This window comes from Giraffa tippelskirchi, chromosome 9, assembly GCF_054371585.1.
Source record: "Giraffa tippelskirchi isolate mGirTip1 chromosome 9, T2T-mGirTip1v1.2.pri, whole genome shotgun sequence".
NCBI lineage: Eukaryota > Metazoa > Chordata > Mammalia > Artiodactyla > Giraffidae > Giraffa > Giraffa tippelskirchi.
The window spans coordinates 53,877,044-53,895,700 of NC_137283.1; the positions used below are offsets into that span (position 1 = coordinate 53,877,044).

Sequence of the window (18,657 nt, forward strand, 5' to 3'; positions counted from 1 at the left end):
GTCTTTTTGAAATGAGTATGTGGGCTACTTGGCCAAAGTCTCCAACCCAAGGCTGATTAAGCAATAACAAATATAACGGCAAGAAAATAGGACGAGGCGACATGAGAAATGGGAGCGAGCAGAGGCCGAGGAGCTGGGGTCAGACACAGCAAGGCGTGAGACCTGGCTCTGGGGACCAACCCACTGCGTCTGTTGGCTCTTCCCCAACAGCCTCGGCCGGCTCGTAGACCCCGTTTCCTGCCTTGGGGGCCTTCCTGAGCCACCCACTGAGAAACAGCCTCACCCTCACCCTGATGTGTTTTCTTCTCCTCACGGCACTCACCACTGTCTGAAACTGCCTACTGCTTCTTTACTGTCTGTCTCTCCCTAAAAGAAAGTGAACTCCACGAGGAGTTTCACGCTTATCTCGCTTGCCAGCATGCACCCGGCCTAGTGCAGTGTGTGGCACAGGGAGACACAGGACACACACACGTTTGCTGAACAGACAGGGCTGCAGTATGAGGATTCTGTGATGGAATAAAGGAATAAATGCTCCATCCACCTACCTACGCATCTACCCACCTATCTACTTACTGACCTACTGATTATGGAAGAGCATCACTATACAGCAGCTCTTAATGAATATTCTAGAAGAAGCGGAACAGAGGATGATACTGCTATGAATCAGCAAGTGTTTACTGAACAACGGAAGAAACCAGGAGCATATGACATGGTCCTTTCAGGAGGTGGAACAAAAGTCAGCTCAAGATTGAAAACAGTTTGAATGCTTACTTAAAGTCTGTAAATAGATGTCTTCAGTCAATGTTTGGAATTTATAGAGAACTCCTAGAGTCATGAAATTAAAAGAGCTTGCTACTTGGAAGGAAAGCTATGATGAACCTAGACAGCGTATTAAAAAGGAGAGACATCATTTTGTGAGCAAAGGTCTGTATAGTCAAAGCTATGGTTTTTCCAGTAGTCATGTATGGATGTGAGAATTGGACCATAAAGAAAGCTGAACACTTAAGAATTGATGCTTTCGAACTGTGGTGTTGGAGAAGATTCTTCAGAGTCCCTTGGACTGCAAGGAGATCAAACCAGTCCATCCTAAAGGAAATCAGTCCTGAATATTCATTGGAAGGACTGATGCTAAAGCTGAAACTCCAATACTTTGGCCACTTGATGAGAAGAGCTGACTCACTGGAAAAGACTCTGATGCTGGGAAAGACTGAAGACTGGAGAAGGGGACGACAAAGATGAGAGGGTTGGATGGCATCACCGACTCAACGGACATGAGTTTGAGCAAACTCCTTGAGATGATGAAGGACAGAGGAGCCTGGCGTGCTGCAGTCCATGGGGTACAAAGAGTCAGACACGACTGAGCGACTGAACAACAGCAGCCTGGAGTCCACCTTACACTAAGCTGATGCTGACGACGTGGTCAGAGCAGAGGACGGCTCTGCATCCTCCCCCACAAAATCAACCAAAGGTTCAGGTCCACCTTTCCTCACAGGGGAGCGGGGTGGGGTGAGGTACCCAGACAGAGGCCCCTTCCCCACACGTTCCTCCTGGATGCAGCCCCATCATGCTGGCCCCTTGGCCTTTGCTGACAGGCAGGGAGGCTGCCATGAGACGCTGGAAGCAACCAAGACCGAGGTTACTTCACCTGCCTTCTCACCCATGTTGCCATGACAGCTGTGGTCACAGCACACACGTTTTGGGAACAAGACTGAAGAGCGAGACCTTTCACGTCTCTGTGAGCACGGTGTCTCCATGAAATCTTATCTGTACAGGGATTCAGAGGATGAGTCAGCTGCCTCTGCAGTATTTGAGCACAGAGTTCTCTGACTCAGTTAAAAGTTGGGAAAGAGGGATATTTAAGATAGTGGTTTTCAAAGTACGGTTTAAAAGACAGACTACTTTTCTGAAAATGTAGTTATACACAAATCCTTAACACGTTAAACAGATCGCTGGGGGGCTCCTGGGGCCAAGGCTACAGTGAGGGGCCAGGCTCTGCCCTCTCGGCCTCCCCCTCCCTCTGATACCTCTGAGGAGCACAGCTGGCTTAAAGGGAAAGGAAGTTAATATGTAGATAAATAAATAGATGAATGGAGAAGGAGGGAGAAAGGTTTCCTTAACGTGAGGAAAGGTGAAGTGGCCAAGTCACCACTTTGCACCCATCATAGTAAAGACTGTTTCCAGCAAGAATCGTCAGTGGAAACTCACCCTCAGAGGGAAAGTTTGTTAAGAAATAGGATACTGGCCTGACCTCCAAATGTCTCCCCAGTTTGCTTAGACGGGAGAAAACACTGCTTTCTGGGGCACCAACATCACTGGTCTGCAGACTGCAAATATGTGAGTGTCATACGAGACAAAGAAAGGCTGAGGAAACATTACAAATTAAAAGATAAAAGAGATGGCATCTAAATACATTAAGCGATCCCTGATGGGATCATGTACTTGAGGGTAAAATATTAGAAAGGACATTATTGGGACAACTGACAACATTAGAAATGAAAACTATCAGTTTGATAGAAGTGATGCATCGTTGTTATTTGGTGCCTGCACTGTGGTTCTGTGAGAGGATGCCTTGTTCTTAGGAAACACGTACTGAAGTAATGGGCCTAAAGGGGACATGACATGTGTGCCCTACTCCCTAACAGTTCAGAAGAACATACATCATATGGTGTATTTACATGCAGAGAGGGAGCAGTGGTTCTCAAAGTGGGATCCCTGGAGGAGCATCAGCATCACCAGGAACAGGAGAGAAATACAGATTTTGGGGACCCCGCCCCAGACCTCCCAAATCGGCTGTCTTGTCTGTTCTGACAAGCCCTCCAGGGGGTTCTGCTGTCAACTTCTGAACATCACTGATACAGAGAGAATGATAAAACAAGTGTGGTGAGACGTTTCTGGGGAAAGGGCCTATATGGTAGCTTCCTGGATGATTACTGAAACTTACCTGTACTCTGAAAGTGTTTCAAAATAAAAATGAACAATAACAACAACAGAAGGGTTACCCTCTGTAAAGATATGAAAAGGAAGAGACCCTGGGGGCAAGGAGGCAGAGCGCAGGGTTCCTGCAGAGACCTTCACAGAGGTGCTGGGACCAGAACCTCTGCTGCCAGCGAGGGGCGGGGGTCAGGCCTGCTCGGTCTTCCGACCACAAATCTCCTTCCGGCAGGAAGTGCGGGCGTGACACCTGCTAACCTGAGTAGGAGAGCCCGGCGATCTCTGTGAACAGGTCTTCCTCTGAAAAGCTTTCGGGCAGCATGAGGAAGGCCGCGGTCACCGCACTCCTCAGGTTTTGATCCAGGGCTGAGCGGAGGGCCACATCCTCACTCATCGCCACGATCTTCACCTGGAAAAGCAGGACGTTCAGAAGAAGACTTCCTGAAGTGGGGCACCGCCCAACCTGTGTGTTACTACACGCAGGAACTGTCCTCAACCCTCGGCCCTGAACATACTGCAGTATTAGGTCAGTTGACATGAAACAGTTACTAATCTAATTCTAGAGTCTCCTGTTTTAAGCCCAAATCAGACAACTCAATACATAGGAAAGAAAACAAAATAAATATTTCTCTTAAGTGAGGAAACGCCACATGAGTTTTGAAGAAGTTAGTACAAAATGGAATAAATGAATGACCTTTGAGAAACTGAGAATTTTATTTTTTAATCTCTTTGTTCTTTGCTTAATTCCATGGTAGACAAACGCATTTTACTCCTTTATTCAGATCTCATCTCTGTTCTTATCTAACCTGAGCAGGCCATGCTCTATTTTGAACTGATCTGAGCCTGACTAAGGAAAAAGGAAAGAAAACTAGCTAGTAGGAGCTACTGTCTTTCATGTTCCCCTCCCATCAAGATACCAACTGCTCCAGTGTGTTTGACCGGTTGTAAAGACTGCACTGTAGTCAGCAGGATGTGCTCAAGTCCTATCTGTATCTCTGACTACCTCTGTGACTATGGGTGCTATTCCTAATCAGTGAAGTGGGATTAATAACCGAACCAGGCTGATGAGGTTGCTGGGAAGATTAAGTGAGAGACCGCATCTGAACCCACAGCTGAAGGGAGCTTCCCTGTGTGTCTCCTGGTGCACAGGGCACACGTTTCTCTGAGCCGGGGCTTCTCACCTTTAGTGAGATCAGAGTCTCCTGCAGGGCTTGTTAAAACACCCAGTACTAGGCCCTTCCCCAGAGATTCTGACTCAGTAGGCCTGGGTACATTTCTACCAGGTTCCCAGGTAACACTGATGCTGCTCCAGGGACCACACGTGAGCACCACTGCTTTAAGGCACATGCTTAGAACCGGAACTGCCAAGTTGCTCTTTGTAGCAATTGTGCCAATGTGCATTCCCGACATGGTTTTAGACCATCGTGCTGCCTCCGACGGATTTCCTAAACAAGCAGTAGGTCTAGAAATCCCTACTGAGGACACTCGTGTATCTGAAAGGCAGCCGCCATCTCTAAACCATCTAGTGCCGTAACCAGACTCTTCTCGTGCTCCACAAGGTAGGGTTTAAACTGCCCTTTATTTATCGAACACAGATAATTTCTGGCAAAATTCAGATGACACATAAAAGACACATACAGTGTGAGAAACTCCAAATTAAAATTGTATTTCATAGCAAGGAAAGACGGGAATGATGTACATCCCAAAGTATAGTTTCTTCTCTGTTTTTTCATTAATTGTGAAAAGCAGTATCAGAAAACAACTATTTTATAAATCAGGCTTAAGAACCTGAGTGAAGAAAGATTGAAGGTAGGAGGAGAAAGGGACGATAGAGGATGAGATGGTTGGATGGCATCACCGACTTGATGGACATGAGTTTGAGCAAGCTCCAGGAATCGGTGATGGACAGGGAGGCCTGGCGTGCTGCAGTCCATGGGGTCAGAGTCACAACTGAGCAAGCGAACTGAAGAACCTGAATTCTACCTTTTACCCCTATTTTTTTTTAAATGGAATATTTACAACATACAAAGCTTCATATGGTATGTTAAGCCACTGAATTCCATACTGCCTCCTCCTTCCTCATAATTACAAGGACTTAATGGCCCTGAATTAAGCCTTGGAGCACTTGGGTGAGTTTGGAATTACCACAAACATCTGCAGAAAGTCAGAGCAAGGAGCAGCCCAGGAGCATGGCCTGCCCAAGGTTGTATAACGAGCTGATGCCAAAGACCAGGGTAATACCCTTGTACTTGGCAGAGCCAGCTCTGCGTATTCAGATATACCCTCACGCATTCTGTCCTGCTTAACTTTTAATCTTGGAAGATGATTAAGACAAAATTGAAGGTCCTACAACAACTCCTCTGTCTAGTCCTTGAATAACTTCCCCAAGCCTTACACTCCATACGGAATCAGGGATCTAGGAGGGCAGCCTCCTCATCTCACTAATGGGTAGACTGAAGCCCAGAGGGTTAAAAGAGCTCCCCTCGAGGAAGAGGCGGCCCCCCAGACCAGGATCTGTCCAGAGAGCCTGTGAAGCCTCTTTATAATAATTTCCTATTCTTCATCCTCATTCACCAGGTCCTGCTCAATAATTTTTCACCCTCTTATTTTTTTTTTTTGCATGGGGGTGGGGAGGTGAACTTTCACAGAAACTCAATGAAAACAGAAGCTATTTTGAGATACTAACAAATCAAAGGTGTAAAGGAAAGAGTAAGTTTGGGAAAATTTTTCCTATTCAATGAAAAATACTGTTCCCTAAGAAAATTTCTACTTAGGTTTTTTGTGTTGTTTTTTTTTAAAGGCAGTCTGTTTGCTACTTAAGGTTAAGCGAGTGAAAATAAAAGCATCCTAACTCAAAGGAAAAACATGAGTTCAGGAGACTCTGCTCATCTGGTTCTCCAGAGGAAGGTGAACCAGGAACTTGTCTTGGCAGCATTGCTCCCTGCTGTTCAGAGTGAAAAGCCAGTGAACTCTTGGGATACTGCCAGAGAGGCCCGGGAAGAAAAGGGAATCCTCAGATTTGTGAATAGCTGTCTGTATCTTACTGGGAATGCCCCGACCTGAACCACAGATCGAGCATCAGCACTACTGCCAAGGGGGATATCCTCACTGGAGAGAGAGGAGGCGTAACACTCGAAGGGACTTTCAAAAGCCCAACTGGAGAGATTTGTGAGTACCTTTCAAGACAGAAAAAAGGACAAAGTCACACGTGGTCTCCTCTATAATAGTCACATGGAGGCAGAGCTTGAACTGCAAAGAGTGAAGTTACAGTCACAAAGAACAGCCCTCCCTCCCGTTCAAACACTCGACCATTAACCCAATGACACTTCCCACAGCAGTTTTCCGTTCCAAATGAACAGGAAGGCTGATTTTTCTAAATGGACTTGCTTGAGGACCAAAAAGAAACAGTGGACATTTGAGCTGGATTAAAAAAAACAAAAAACAAAAAACCTTATTATCTATCCATTGGACTGTAGGCTCTTGAGACTAGAAATGTGGTTGTCTTTTTTTTAATTCTTTCAGCACACACAGAGAAAAAACTTAGTCGTCTTTTGAATAAGTAAATGAATGTCTCAATCTTTCATTTCAAAGGCTAGAGGCCCAAAGATTTGCTCTCAGCCAGGCAGAGCCAAGACTAGTGAGCCAGGCCTTCCAAGTCTCATTCAGGGAACTTTTCTACCACTGGGGGAGGTTTTCTACTACAAACAAGTAAGTCAATGAAGTTACAATATGGTGATGCTTGCAAACTGTGAATATACTAAAAAACTACTAAGTCATACACTTTTTTAAAGGGTTGAAGTGTGTGATTAAATCTCAATAAAGTTATTATAAAAAAAGCTATATGACTAGCAAATAAAAGAGAATATATTGAAATGAATACATTAAAATAAATTAAAATTCTCTTAACAAGGTGGCAAAATACCAGTTTGTCAATGTGAATGCTTTAAATATTTACGCCAAATTATCCATACACTAAAAAAAACATGAAATACAAAAATCCAACTTACATTAAATAACTTAGGGGAATAAATACTAGTATTACTTTAGACTTCTTCGACCTAAAGACTGGCCACAACAAGATTCTATTGAATACTTTACATGTTCCTCGACTCGGAAAATGGCTTGGTCAGTAACTCAAACTTACAGTTGCACTAGAATTAAAACCGGGTTGTCTCCTCAACGATGAGGTAAGGTAACCTTAAAGTATAATAGAAATGCAATTTGTATTCAATTATTTCCAGAAATGTCCATCTTTTTAAGCAAAGTACTCCTCTATATTCTTTCCTATTTTCTTAACAATAAACTTTATCTTTTAAAGTAGGTTTAGGTTCACAGTAAAGCCAAATGAGAAGCACAGAGAGTTCCCACATGCCTTCTGCATATTCCTTTGAAAGACTTAAACTGCTAGTGATTGAGAAATCCTATTTCATTTGTAACATGGAGGATAATTTTAGAGCTTCAGACAACATAATTTAATGTAATTCCTTTTAAGACACATAAAAACAAAATACCCACTCTCATTTTCACAATTCTTTCTTAAGATATTCACCCATTATTTTCGTCCAAAGGCTTCCAACCCTTTCTTTTTAATCAGATTTGTTCCTTTGGTAAATATCTGCTGCCACCTAGAGGTAAAAAAGACCAGGAGCTGACTGTGGCTCAGACCAACAACTCCTTATTTCCAAATTCAGACTTAAATTGAAGAAAGTAGGGAAAACCACTAGACCATTCAGGTATGACCTAAATCAAATCCCTTACAATTATACAGTGGAAGTGACAAATAGATTCAAGGGATTAGATCTGATAGACAGAGTGTCTGAAGAACTATGGACGGAGGTTCGTGACATTGTACAGGAAACAGGGATCAAGACCATCCCCAAGGAAAAGAAATGCAAAAAGGCAAAGTGGCTGTCTGAGGAGGCCTTACAAATAGCTGTGAATAGAAGAGAAGTGAAAGGCAAAGGAGAAAAGGAAAGATACACCCCTTTGAATGCAGAGTCCCAAAGAACAGCCAAGGAAAAATAAGGAAGTCTTTCTCAGCTATCAATGCAAAGAAATAGAGGAAAACAATAGAATGGGAAAGTCTAGAGATCTCTTCAAGAAAATTAGAGATACCAAGGGAACATTTCATGCAAAGATGGGCTCGATAAAGGACAGAAATGGTATGGACCTAACAGAAGCAGAAGATATTAAGAAGAGGCGGCAAGAATACACAGAAGAACTGTACAAAAAAGATCTTCACGACCCAGATGATCATGATGGTGTGATCACTCACCTACAGCCAGACATCCTGGAATGTGAAGTCAAGTGGGCCTTAGGAAGCATCACTACGAACAAAGCTAGTGGAGGTGATGGAATTCCAGTTGAGCTATTTCAAATCCTGAAAGATGACGCTGTGAAAGTGCTGCACTCAATATGCCAGCCAATTTGGAAAACTCAGAAGTGGCCACAGTACTGGAAAAGGTTAGTTTTCATTCCAATCCCAAAGAAAGGAAATGCAAAAGAATGCTCAAACTACTGCACAATTGCACTCATCTCACATGCTATTAAGTAATGCTCAAAAATCTCCAAGCCAGGCTTCAGCAGTATGTGAACCATGAACTTCCAGACATTCAAGCTGGATTTAGAAAAGGTAGAAGAACCAGAGATCAAATTGCCAAAATCCGTTGGATCATGGAAAAACCAAGAGAGTTCCAGAAAAACATCTACTTCTGCTTTACTGACTATGCCAAACAAAGCCTTTGACTGTGTGGATCACAATAAACTCTGGAAAATTCTGAAAGAGATGGGAATACCAGACCACCTGACCTGCCTCTTAAGAAATCTGTATGCAGGTCAGGAAGTAACAGTTAGAACTGGACATGAACCATCAGACTGATTCCAAATAGGAAAAGGAGTACATCAAGGCTGTATATTGTCACCCTGCTTATTTAACTTATATGCAGAGTACATCATGAGAAACGCTGGGCTGAAGGAAGCACAAGCTGGAATCAAGATTGCTGGGAGAAATATCAATAACCTCAGATATACAGATGACACCACCCTTATGGCAGAAAGTGAAGAAGAACTGAAGAGCTCCTTGATAAAAGTGAAAGAGGAGAGTGAAAAAGTTGGCTTAAAGCTCAACATTCAGAAAACTAAGATCATGGCATCTGGTCCCATCACTTCATGGCAAATAGATGGAGAAACAGTGGCAGACTTTATTTTTCTGGGCTCCAAAATCACTGCAGATGGTGACTGCAGCCATGAAATTAAAAGACGCTTGCTCCTTGGAAGAAAAGCTATGACCAACCTAGACAGCATATTAAAAAGCAAAGACATTACTTTGCCAACAAAGGTCCGTCTAGTCAAAGCTATGTTTTTTTCCAGTAGTCATGTATGGATGTGAGAGTTGGACTATAAAGAAAGCTGAGCTCTGAAGAATTGATGTTTTTGAACTGTGGTGTTGGAGAAGACTCTTGAGAGTTCCTTGGACTGCAAGGAGATCCAACCAGTCCATCCTAAAGGCAATCAGTCCTGAATATTCACTGGAAGGACTGATGTTGAAGTTGAAACTCCAATACTTTGGCCATCTGATTCAAAGAACTGACTCATTTGGTCATCTGTGATGCCGGGAAAGATTGAAGGCAGGAGGAGAAGGGGACGACAGAGGATGAGATGGTTGGATGGCATCACCAACTCAATGGACATGAGCTTGAGTAAACTCCAGTAGTTGGCAATGGACAGGGAGGCCTGGCATGCTGCAGTCCATGAAGTCACAACGAGTCGGACATGACTGAGCGACTGAACTGAACTGAGAAGCTTCTTAATAAGCCTATGCACATGTACTAAGACACTTTAGCCACATCCAACTCTTTGCGACCCCATGGACTGTAGCCTGCCAGGCTCCTCTGCCCCAGGTATTCTCCAGGTAAGAATACTGGAGTGAGTCGCCATGCCCTCCTCCAGGGGATATTTCCAACCCAGGGTTCAAACTCGTGTCTCTTAAGTCTCCTGCATTGGCAGGCAGGTTCTTTATCACTAGTGCCACCTGAAAGCCCAATAAGCCTGAGGGACTGCCATTGTTATCAAGAACATTGTCTTCTCCACGTGAGCTGAGAAATGCAGTTTTAAATGACCTGAGTGTAGCTGAGTGTTGCTTTGAACTGATGTTTTTATTTTATCAGGATACAAGACATTTAGATGAAATCTGAGGTCATTTCCAGTGCTTACATTCTGAGATTTCATGTCACATCTGTTTTTTGCAGTCTATTTATACAAGCTGGATTTAGAAAAGGCAGAGGAACCAGAGATCAAGTTGCCAACATCTGTTGGATCATAGAAAAAGCAAGGGAATTCCAAAAAAATCCACTTCTGCTTCACTGACTATGCTAAAGCCTTTGACTGTGTGGATCACAACAAATTGTAAAAAATTCTTAAAAAGATGCGAATACCAGACCACCTTACTGTCTCCTACGCAGGACAAGAAGCAACAGTTAGAATCAGACATGGAACAACAGACTGGTTCCAAATAGGGAAAGAAGTACTTCAAGGCTATATATTGTCACCCTGCTTATTTAACTTATATGCAGAATACATCAAGTGAAATGCTGGGCTGGATGAATCATAGCTGGAATCAAGATTTCAAGGAGAAATATCACTAACCTAGATACGCAGATGATACCACTTTAATGGCAGAAAGTGAAGAGTAACTAAAGAGTCTCTTGATCGGGGTGAAAAAGGAGAGTGATAAAAACTGGCTTAAAATTCAACATTCAAAAAACTATGATCACAGCATCCAGTCCCATCACTTCATGGCAAATAGATGGGACAAAAGTAGAAACAGTAACAGACTTTATTTTCTTGGCTCCAAAATCACTGCAGACGGTGACTGCAGCCATGAAATTAAGATGCTTGCTCCTTGGAAGAAAAGCTATTGCAAACCTAGACAGCATATTAAAAAGCAGAGACATTTCTCTGCCAACAAAGGTCCGTCTAGTCAAAGCTATGTTTTTTTCCAGTCGTCGTGTATGGATGTGAGAATTGGATCATAAAGTAGGCTGAACGCTGAAGAATTGATGTTTTTGAACTGTGGTGTTGGAGAAGACTCTTGAGAGACCCTTGGGCTGCAAGGATATCAAGCCAGTCACTCCTAAAGGAAATCAACACTGAATATTCACTGGAAGGACTGAGGCTGAAGTTGCAGCTCCAATACTTTGGCCACCTGATGTGAAGAGCCAACTCATTGGAAAAGACCCTGATTCTGGGAAAGATTGAGGGCAGGAAGAGAAGGAGATGACAGAGGATGAGATGGTTGGATGGCATCACCGACTCAATGGACATGAGTTTGAGCAAACTCTGAGAGATAGTGAAGGACAGGGAAGCCTGGCATGCCGCAGTTTATGGGGTTGCAAAGAGTTGGACATGACTTAGTGACTGAACAATAACAACAAATTAAAAAAAAAAAACCTTGAAATATTGCAAGAACAAAACATAGTACAGAGAATACATTTTCACATTCAACACCTCATTTTATCTCAGAATGACTGAGACAGGTGAAGATACAGAGAAGGGAAAGATGGTTTCCTGCATGTCTGCCAGGTACCAGGCATCTTAGATCGGCACTTCTCAATGCCTTTTGAGGTCAGTGTCATCACTCTCAGCCACAGGTGAGGGAGTCCCAAGGCCCAGGGAGATTAAGTTCCTGGTGCCAGTTTACATGGCTAGGGGGTGTCAGGGCTGGGACTCAAACCGTAGAACTGTCTGGCTTGAAAACACCTGTGTTCTTTCCAGTATTAGCATCCTGCTTCTACTTTTCATCACCTTTGGGAAGAAGGCAAGGCAAGGATTGCTATTCCCATTCTGCATGGCACCAGTGGTCATCAGTCTGCCAATGCAGGAGGCGCAAGAGACTGGGGTTCAATCTTTGGGTCGGGAAGATCCCCTGGAGAAGGAAACGGCGACCCACTTCTGTATTCTTGCTTGGGAAAATCCATGGACAGAAGAGCCCAGCGGGATACGGTCCCTGGGGTTGGCACAACTGAGCGCAGAGAAGTACAAAACAAGCTGCCTAACGTCACATAAACAGCTAATAAGGAGCAGGAATGAGTAAGACCCAAGGACTCCAATTCCACATTCATTAATCTTCCTATCAAGCTACATATCTTGTGTATTTAAAAAGAAACTTGGAAAGAAAAGGAATATTTACAAATATCTAATTACATTTATTTCCTCAATTATGAGGAGGCCATGGCAACCCACTCCAGTGTTCTTGCCTGGAGAATCCCATGGACAGAGGAGCCTGGCGGGCTACAGTCCACAGGGTCACACAGAGTTGGACATGACTGAAGCAACTTAGCACAAACACACACATTGTTTCTGGAATTAAAACAAGCTTTAAGTAAAACTATATACAGTAAAGCAAACTAATCTACCCACCAGAGCTTGGAAAATTTTTACATATGGATGTACCCATGCTTCTTGGCTAAGATCAAGTGTAGTATGGGGGCTTCCCAGATGGCACAGCGGTAAAGAATCTACCTGCTGATGCAGGAGACACAAGAGATGCAGGTTCGATTCCTGGGCTGGGAGGATTCCCGGGAGCAGGAAATGGCAACCCGCTCCAGTATTCTTGCCTGAAATATTCCATGGACAGGGAGCCTGCCGGGCTACAGTCCACGGGGTCGCACAGAGTTGGACCTGACTGAGCGACTGAGTGCCTCCATGTAACTATCGCCGGATGAAATGTTTCTGCAAGTCTTAATCAGCTACATTGTTACATTTTAGGCCTAAATGCAAGGAAAGAGAATCAGGTCCTCCCACACATATCAATAGAGATTTTATCACACAGCCAAGTGAGCTAAGATTGTATAAAACTCTCTAATCTCTTGCCATAGCTGACAAAGAAGGAAAAGCATAGTCACCCATGAGAGGTGTCTGAGAACACTCTGTGAACCCTCTTTGGGGCTGAAGACCCTCTGACAGTTCAAGAAAAATTAATCCTTGTTGGGAGATTAGCAATTGTGACAACTTCGTCTAGATCTTAAACTATTAAGACATCCTTCTCAGATACAGACTATATGTCTGCAAAAATGAAGAAATCTGGTATTTGTGAATGCGTGTCAGAAGGTCAGGTCCTCTCCACTGTTTTGTCTGTTTTCATTTCTAGTAAAGCCCAGGGAGAAGCCTGCCCCGTGATCTCTTCCAACAACCTCCCAAACAAGGAGGGCGCTGAGACGGGACCCCAGGCACTGCTGGGACAAATCAGTGGACAAGCGGTGCCCCGTGGCACTTGCATTCTAGAAGAAATGCTGATCTGGGGGAGGTGGGGGGGGGTGCTGACAGAGGCTCCACCGTGGCACTGGGCACCTCCTCTGTCATCCTCTTGACTTAAATGGACTGACTCTGATCCAGACACCTCGAGAATCCTGAGAGAGAAGGAAGCAGCACTGTGAGTAATACCTGGATATTGGTTGGCAACAAATTCTATACACAGGAAAAGGAGTCTGAAGCTCATTTCTATGCCAAAGCAATCACAAAGGTCAAAGTAAGGTCAGGTTTGGAGAGGAGAGACATTCCTAACAGAACACCCACTCACCGGTTTTTGGAGTCGACCAGCAATGTATAAGTTATTCCAGTTGAGGAGATCTTCGATCAAAACACTGGTGCTAATAACTCCATATTTGATAAGCTGGAAAAGAAAAGAAATGAGCATGAAAAGGAGCGAAATGCCATACTGACACGCATGCAAGTGCAAAATATAAAGAACTAAATTTCTGACCAGGGCAGAAGCTTGATCTCCAAAGCCACTCAAAACCCGCTAGCTTGTAAACACACACATCTCCACGAAACCTTTTGCAAAGGCTTCATTTCCAAGACTGTCTGTTTCCTAAGGTATTCGTGGTGCGATGACCACAGTGTTAACTCTGGTACTTGTGATGCTAGAGGCAGAATGGCTCTTATAGGCTGTGTTATAGGCTGTCTTGGTCCTCAGTGGACTGGAAATGTCAATAAAAACACTGGTCCTGACAGACACGTGATACAGTTCATGCTCCTCAAGTGAGAAATAAGAAACCTGACGCTCAGAGAGAATAAACGATGTGCCCGAGGTGGCACCCGGAGGAGCGGAGCCAAACCAGGTCCCTGGATTTCAGTCTGGGCTCCAGTGTTTGCTTCATCACAGAATGAGAAATTTTCCTCAAAGTTTTCACTGACATCCTTTACATGGTGAATTTCTCTTTCACCGTTGACTATTTCAAACACTTCCGTAATTACAATGCAACATGCAAACATAAAACCTCTTTACCAGCCCTGAACACATGGAACTGTGGTCAAGCTCATTTCAGTAAGAATTTGCGCAAAACCCTGAATGCAGTTGTTCCTGGTTACAAAATCCCATTTGCTTCACCAGATATCTTCAGACTCACTTCACTGAACTTCAGTATCCAAGCAGCCTTCTCAGGCTGCAAATATCTAAAAAGTAGCTAAAGAATTTCAGTTAAAAAGTACAGTCCCTTTGGCACACAATTATGCCTAAACATTTGGTTATTGGAGCCTGTAATACTGTTTGAAATGACTAATTAGAGGTCGGCTCAGCATAATACTAATACTGGAGAAAGCACAGGGCTCCGAGCTCCATGACTCACACGGACTTGCAGGGCTGGGCTGAGTGACCGCCTTCCCTCCACTCCGCAGAGCCCTTCTTGCCGCAGGCGCCTAACAGCTGGGAGGCAGGACTGACGGCAACCAGAAAAGTAAACGCCCGGCCCAAAGGCAATGCAGACATCACCATCAACCACAGCGCTCAGCCCCGCCTCGCTCAGATAGGCCTTCACAATCCTTCTCAAGTCAGTACTCCAGCCTTCTGCCTTTCAAAGTGTGGTCCACCGCCCAGCAGCATCAGCGTCACAGACCCAGTGAATCAGAATCTGCCTTCCAACAAGATCCTCAGGTGACTTGTCTGCCCACAGAAGGGTGACGGTCCTGAGCCGTTGGGAGCTTGGCGCAGCGCGGGTGCGGCGGTCACCCTCTGCCTGGCAGACTCTAGGAGGCCCCTGACTTAGCTCCCACTGGTCCTCTCACACTGGGGTCATGCCTGCTTCCTGGCCGTCCTCTTAGAGCCTGGACCCCTCATCGGAATGACCACTGGGCAGGGTCCCCGCAGTCAGACAACCCTCCGCCGTGATCCGGGGTGCTCATCTGCCCAACACCCGTCATCAAATTCCGCCCAACCGATGGCACCGAGGAGTTCCTCCCACTGGGCACCACGTGCTCCCAACTACCTACGGTCCCCTCTTCACTTCCAACTTCTCCCTGGGAGTGTGTGCCTCTCCGTACAGATAAGATTAATTTCCACCCTGACCCACAATGGATTTGCCCATTCCTCCCACTGACCAAACCAGTGGTTCTCAAAGTGTGTTCCAGACGGGCAGCATCACCATCATTTGAAAGCTTGTTAGAAATGCAAATCCAGGCGGCAGGAGAAGATGGGAAAAACTGAGAGAGAAGCACTGAAATCTATACCACCACGTGTAAAAGAGATAAATAATGGGGCTGTACAACACAGGGAGCTCACCTGATGCTCGGTGACAGCTCAGAGGGGTAGGATGGGGTGGAGGTATGTTCAAGATGGAGGGGACATATGTATACCTATGGGTAATTCATGCTGATATATGGCAGAAACCAACACAATAGTGTAAAGCAATTATCCTCCAATTAAAAATAAATAAACTTGAAAAAAAAAAGAAATGTAAATCCTTGTGGCTAAGAGAGTAAACCTTAAAAGTTCTCATCACCAGAACAAGAACACTAGCTATGTATGGTAATGGATGTTAACTATACTTGCTGTGGTAATCAACCCGCAGTAACATCAATCATTACGCTACACACCGAAAATGAGCACAGTGTTACAGGACAATTACCTCTCGATGTGTAAAAAATGCAAATCCTCAAACCCTATCCCAGACCTTCTGGTTCAGGAACTCTGGGGGTGGGACCCACCATCTGTGCACCCGACAGGCACTCCTGGTGCTGTTGAGGCAACTAAAACTGACACCAAGAAACATTTGTTGTTATTCAGTCTCTAAGTTGTGTTCGACTCTTTGTGACCCCATGCACATCAGGTTTCCCTGTCCTTCGCCACCTTCTGGAGTCAAAACTCATCTCCCAGAATCAAACTCATGTCCATCAAATCAGTGATGCTATCTAACCATCTCATCCTCTGCTGCCCCCTTCTCCTCCTGCCCTCAATCTTTCCCAGCCAAAAAACATTCAGCCAAAGGCAAAAAAAAAAAAAGTCACATTCACCACCTTCATCCAGCAAAAGTGTGAACATTTCCTGACTGTAAGAACACACATATTCAGCTGGGATTCTAAGAACAAAGGTTAATATCCACTCAAGTTAAGACAGAGGCCCGAAGTCACTCACCCTCCCGTCACATGTGATCAACGGGTTGTAGTAAACGCCAGCGCCGTAGTTATTCTGGACAGCACTGATAATCCTGGGCCCCAGCACTTTTAGGAAAGAGTAGTGGTTCCAGTTTTTCTTCAGGTTCTTTGAATGCCATGCGACGGGGTCATCAACTGTGAACACGAAGTCCAGCATTGCATTCTAGGAGGTGAAGAAAACAGATGGATTTTAGTTTTAACTCCTAGAAAGACGCCGAGACAGAGCGGAAAGCTCTAAGACTCATCGTAGCTTTGATTAACAGCAGACCCGGGGTCAGAAACTTAAGCAAACCTCTGGAACCAAGCTGAGCTTTGTTTTTCGTCAACTCACATAGAAACAGTAATGCTGACTGAAGTAATGTTCCAGCCCTCTTTTAAACACTTTCTGTATCATACAGAACTTTTTATCCTCAAAACAATCCTACAAGGTAGATACCATTATCATCATATTTCTATAGGAAAGGAAACCACGGCACAGAGTAAGCTCCCTGCCCAAGGACACACGGTTAATGAATGACAGACACAGTCTGGCTCCAAATTCTGGGCTAGACCACTTTGCTACACTGTCTTCCATCTAAATCTAGTTAAATGTGCTCCATTTTTCTTCCAGATCAGATAATACCATGTGGACAAGCTCTATAAAGCATTATGCAAAGGGAAATACGTTATTTTAACTTCATCCATTCACTAACCTCTCCCTGATCCTCTACGAGGAGCTCTGATGGGTCCTGGGATAGAGGTAAAGAGCTCAAAGTCACCTGGGGAGAATAGACAGATTATTAGCGAAAGGACTTGCTAGGGGAATTTCACTCAGAATGGGGTCACAGAGGAAGGAGGAATTTTCCTATAAGATGACCTTCTTCAAGACTCTGGTGACTCCGAGTCTTCAAATACACACGAGAGTTAAGCAGATTTGGTGAAGTGTTAGGAGAGGCCTGAGGAAGGGGGTCGGGGGAGTCCTGTTGGATGAAAACGCTTTTCAGAGGAGATGAGAGCTGGGCATGTTCTGGGTGCTGAGTCTAGGTCGGTAGGGCTGGGATGGGATACAGGTATAGAGTGGTGGGAGATGGGACCAAAGAGGGAGACTGGCTGCCATGGGAAGAAATGTTGCTGCAGCAGAAAGGGAGGGCGGACTAAAGGACACGAGGCTGCCTGCCAGTAACCAGGGCACCAAGGCAGGGACTCAGCTGGGACAGACTCAGGTGCTGGAATCTACTTGTGAACTTGCAGGGAATGAGGGTGAGGGAAAAGGAAAGACCTTTCCTTGGAGGGAATTCCAGGTCTGCTCAAAGGAAAATCTTCACAGGAAGATGAAGAGGTGACTATAGAATCAGGTCACTGTGAGTTTCCTACAAACTAGTGGTGATAGTTAAGATTTTGAGTGGACACATTTTCAACAATTTTATGTTAACGTATGTTCAGAAAAAAATAGCCTATTATAATCTATAATTTCCTGTATGCCCCAAATTTATCATTTCTCATATGCTGCCAAATTAAACTACTACTTAAATTAGGGGGCTTTGCAGGTGGCTCAGTGGTAAAGAATCCGCCTACCAATGCAGGAGATGTGGGAACGAGGGTTCAATCCCTACGTCAGGAAGATTCCCTGGAGGAAGAAATGGCAACCCACTCTAGTATTCTTGCCTGGAGAATCCAATGGATAGAGGACCCTGGTGGGCTACAGTCCATGAAGTTGCAGAGTTGGAAAAGACTGAGCGACTGAGTACAATAAAATACAAAATAAGCACGTTACTTAAGTACTAGTACAGGTGGGAACCAGGAAATTCAAGCCACGGTATTGATGGCCTCACCAGGAAGTGAACAGGTAGAGATTAACTGAAAGATCACAGCCAGGTAATCTAGTGAGGCCCTAGTGCAGACTGCACCAGACCATTTCCTTCCTTTATTAAAGAAACCCAGTCCAGAACACGAGCTGCACATACAGAAAACATCTCTATCTAGACTCCTGCTCCTTCAACCTTAATTCAGCAAGGGCTCAAAAGCCCCTGTCAGTCAAAGCCAATTAAAAGCCTCATTAAATGGAAAATTTAATGCCTGCCACTCTTGGATGTCTTGAATCTTGTCTCCACCTTGGAAGCAAACTTTCTCCACCCCCATACACAGAAGAAAAAAAAACATCTACAATCATAAGGAAACCTATACCCTCACTGCTGTGGTGCTCAGCCAACTTTGAAGAGTAACAATGCTTAGCCCTAAACAGACACTTGGTAAATGTCCTGGGCAGGAGCAAATATACTGCTCACCCGCTAACTCCCTTCTTGTAAATGCCCAAACCCTACC

At 44.5% G+C, this 18,657-nt stretch overlaps 1 protein-coding gene across 5 annotated transcripts in view; it reads right to left on the reverse strand.

Moving 5' to 3' along the window:
• The window catches only part of LOC145520205 (phosphatidate cytidylyltransferase, mitochondrial), a 48,551-nt gene that overhangs the window by 29,009 nt on the left and 885 nt on the right, over nt 1–18,657 (reverse strand). For 3 of the 5 annotated variants that reach the window (XM_081526131.1, XM_081526130.1, XM_081526129.1), the window contains exons 2-4: nt 16,337–16,519; nt 13,508–13,600; nt 3,190–3,340 (exon numbers count right to left, since the gene is read on the reverse strand). In XM_081526131.1, the coding sequence (XP_081382257.1) occupies nt 3,190–3,340; nt 13,508–13,600; nt 16,337–16,519 (427 nt within the window). Of the gene's footprint in view, nt 1–3,189; nt 3,341–13,507; nt 13,601–16,336; nt 16,520–17,048; nt 17,115–18,657 lie in introns of all 5 variants that reach the window. The other 2 variants (XM_081526128.1, XM_081526127.1) reach the window with 1 other exon arrangement.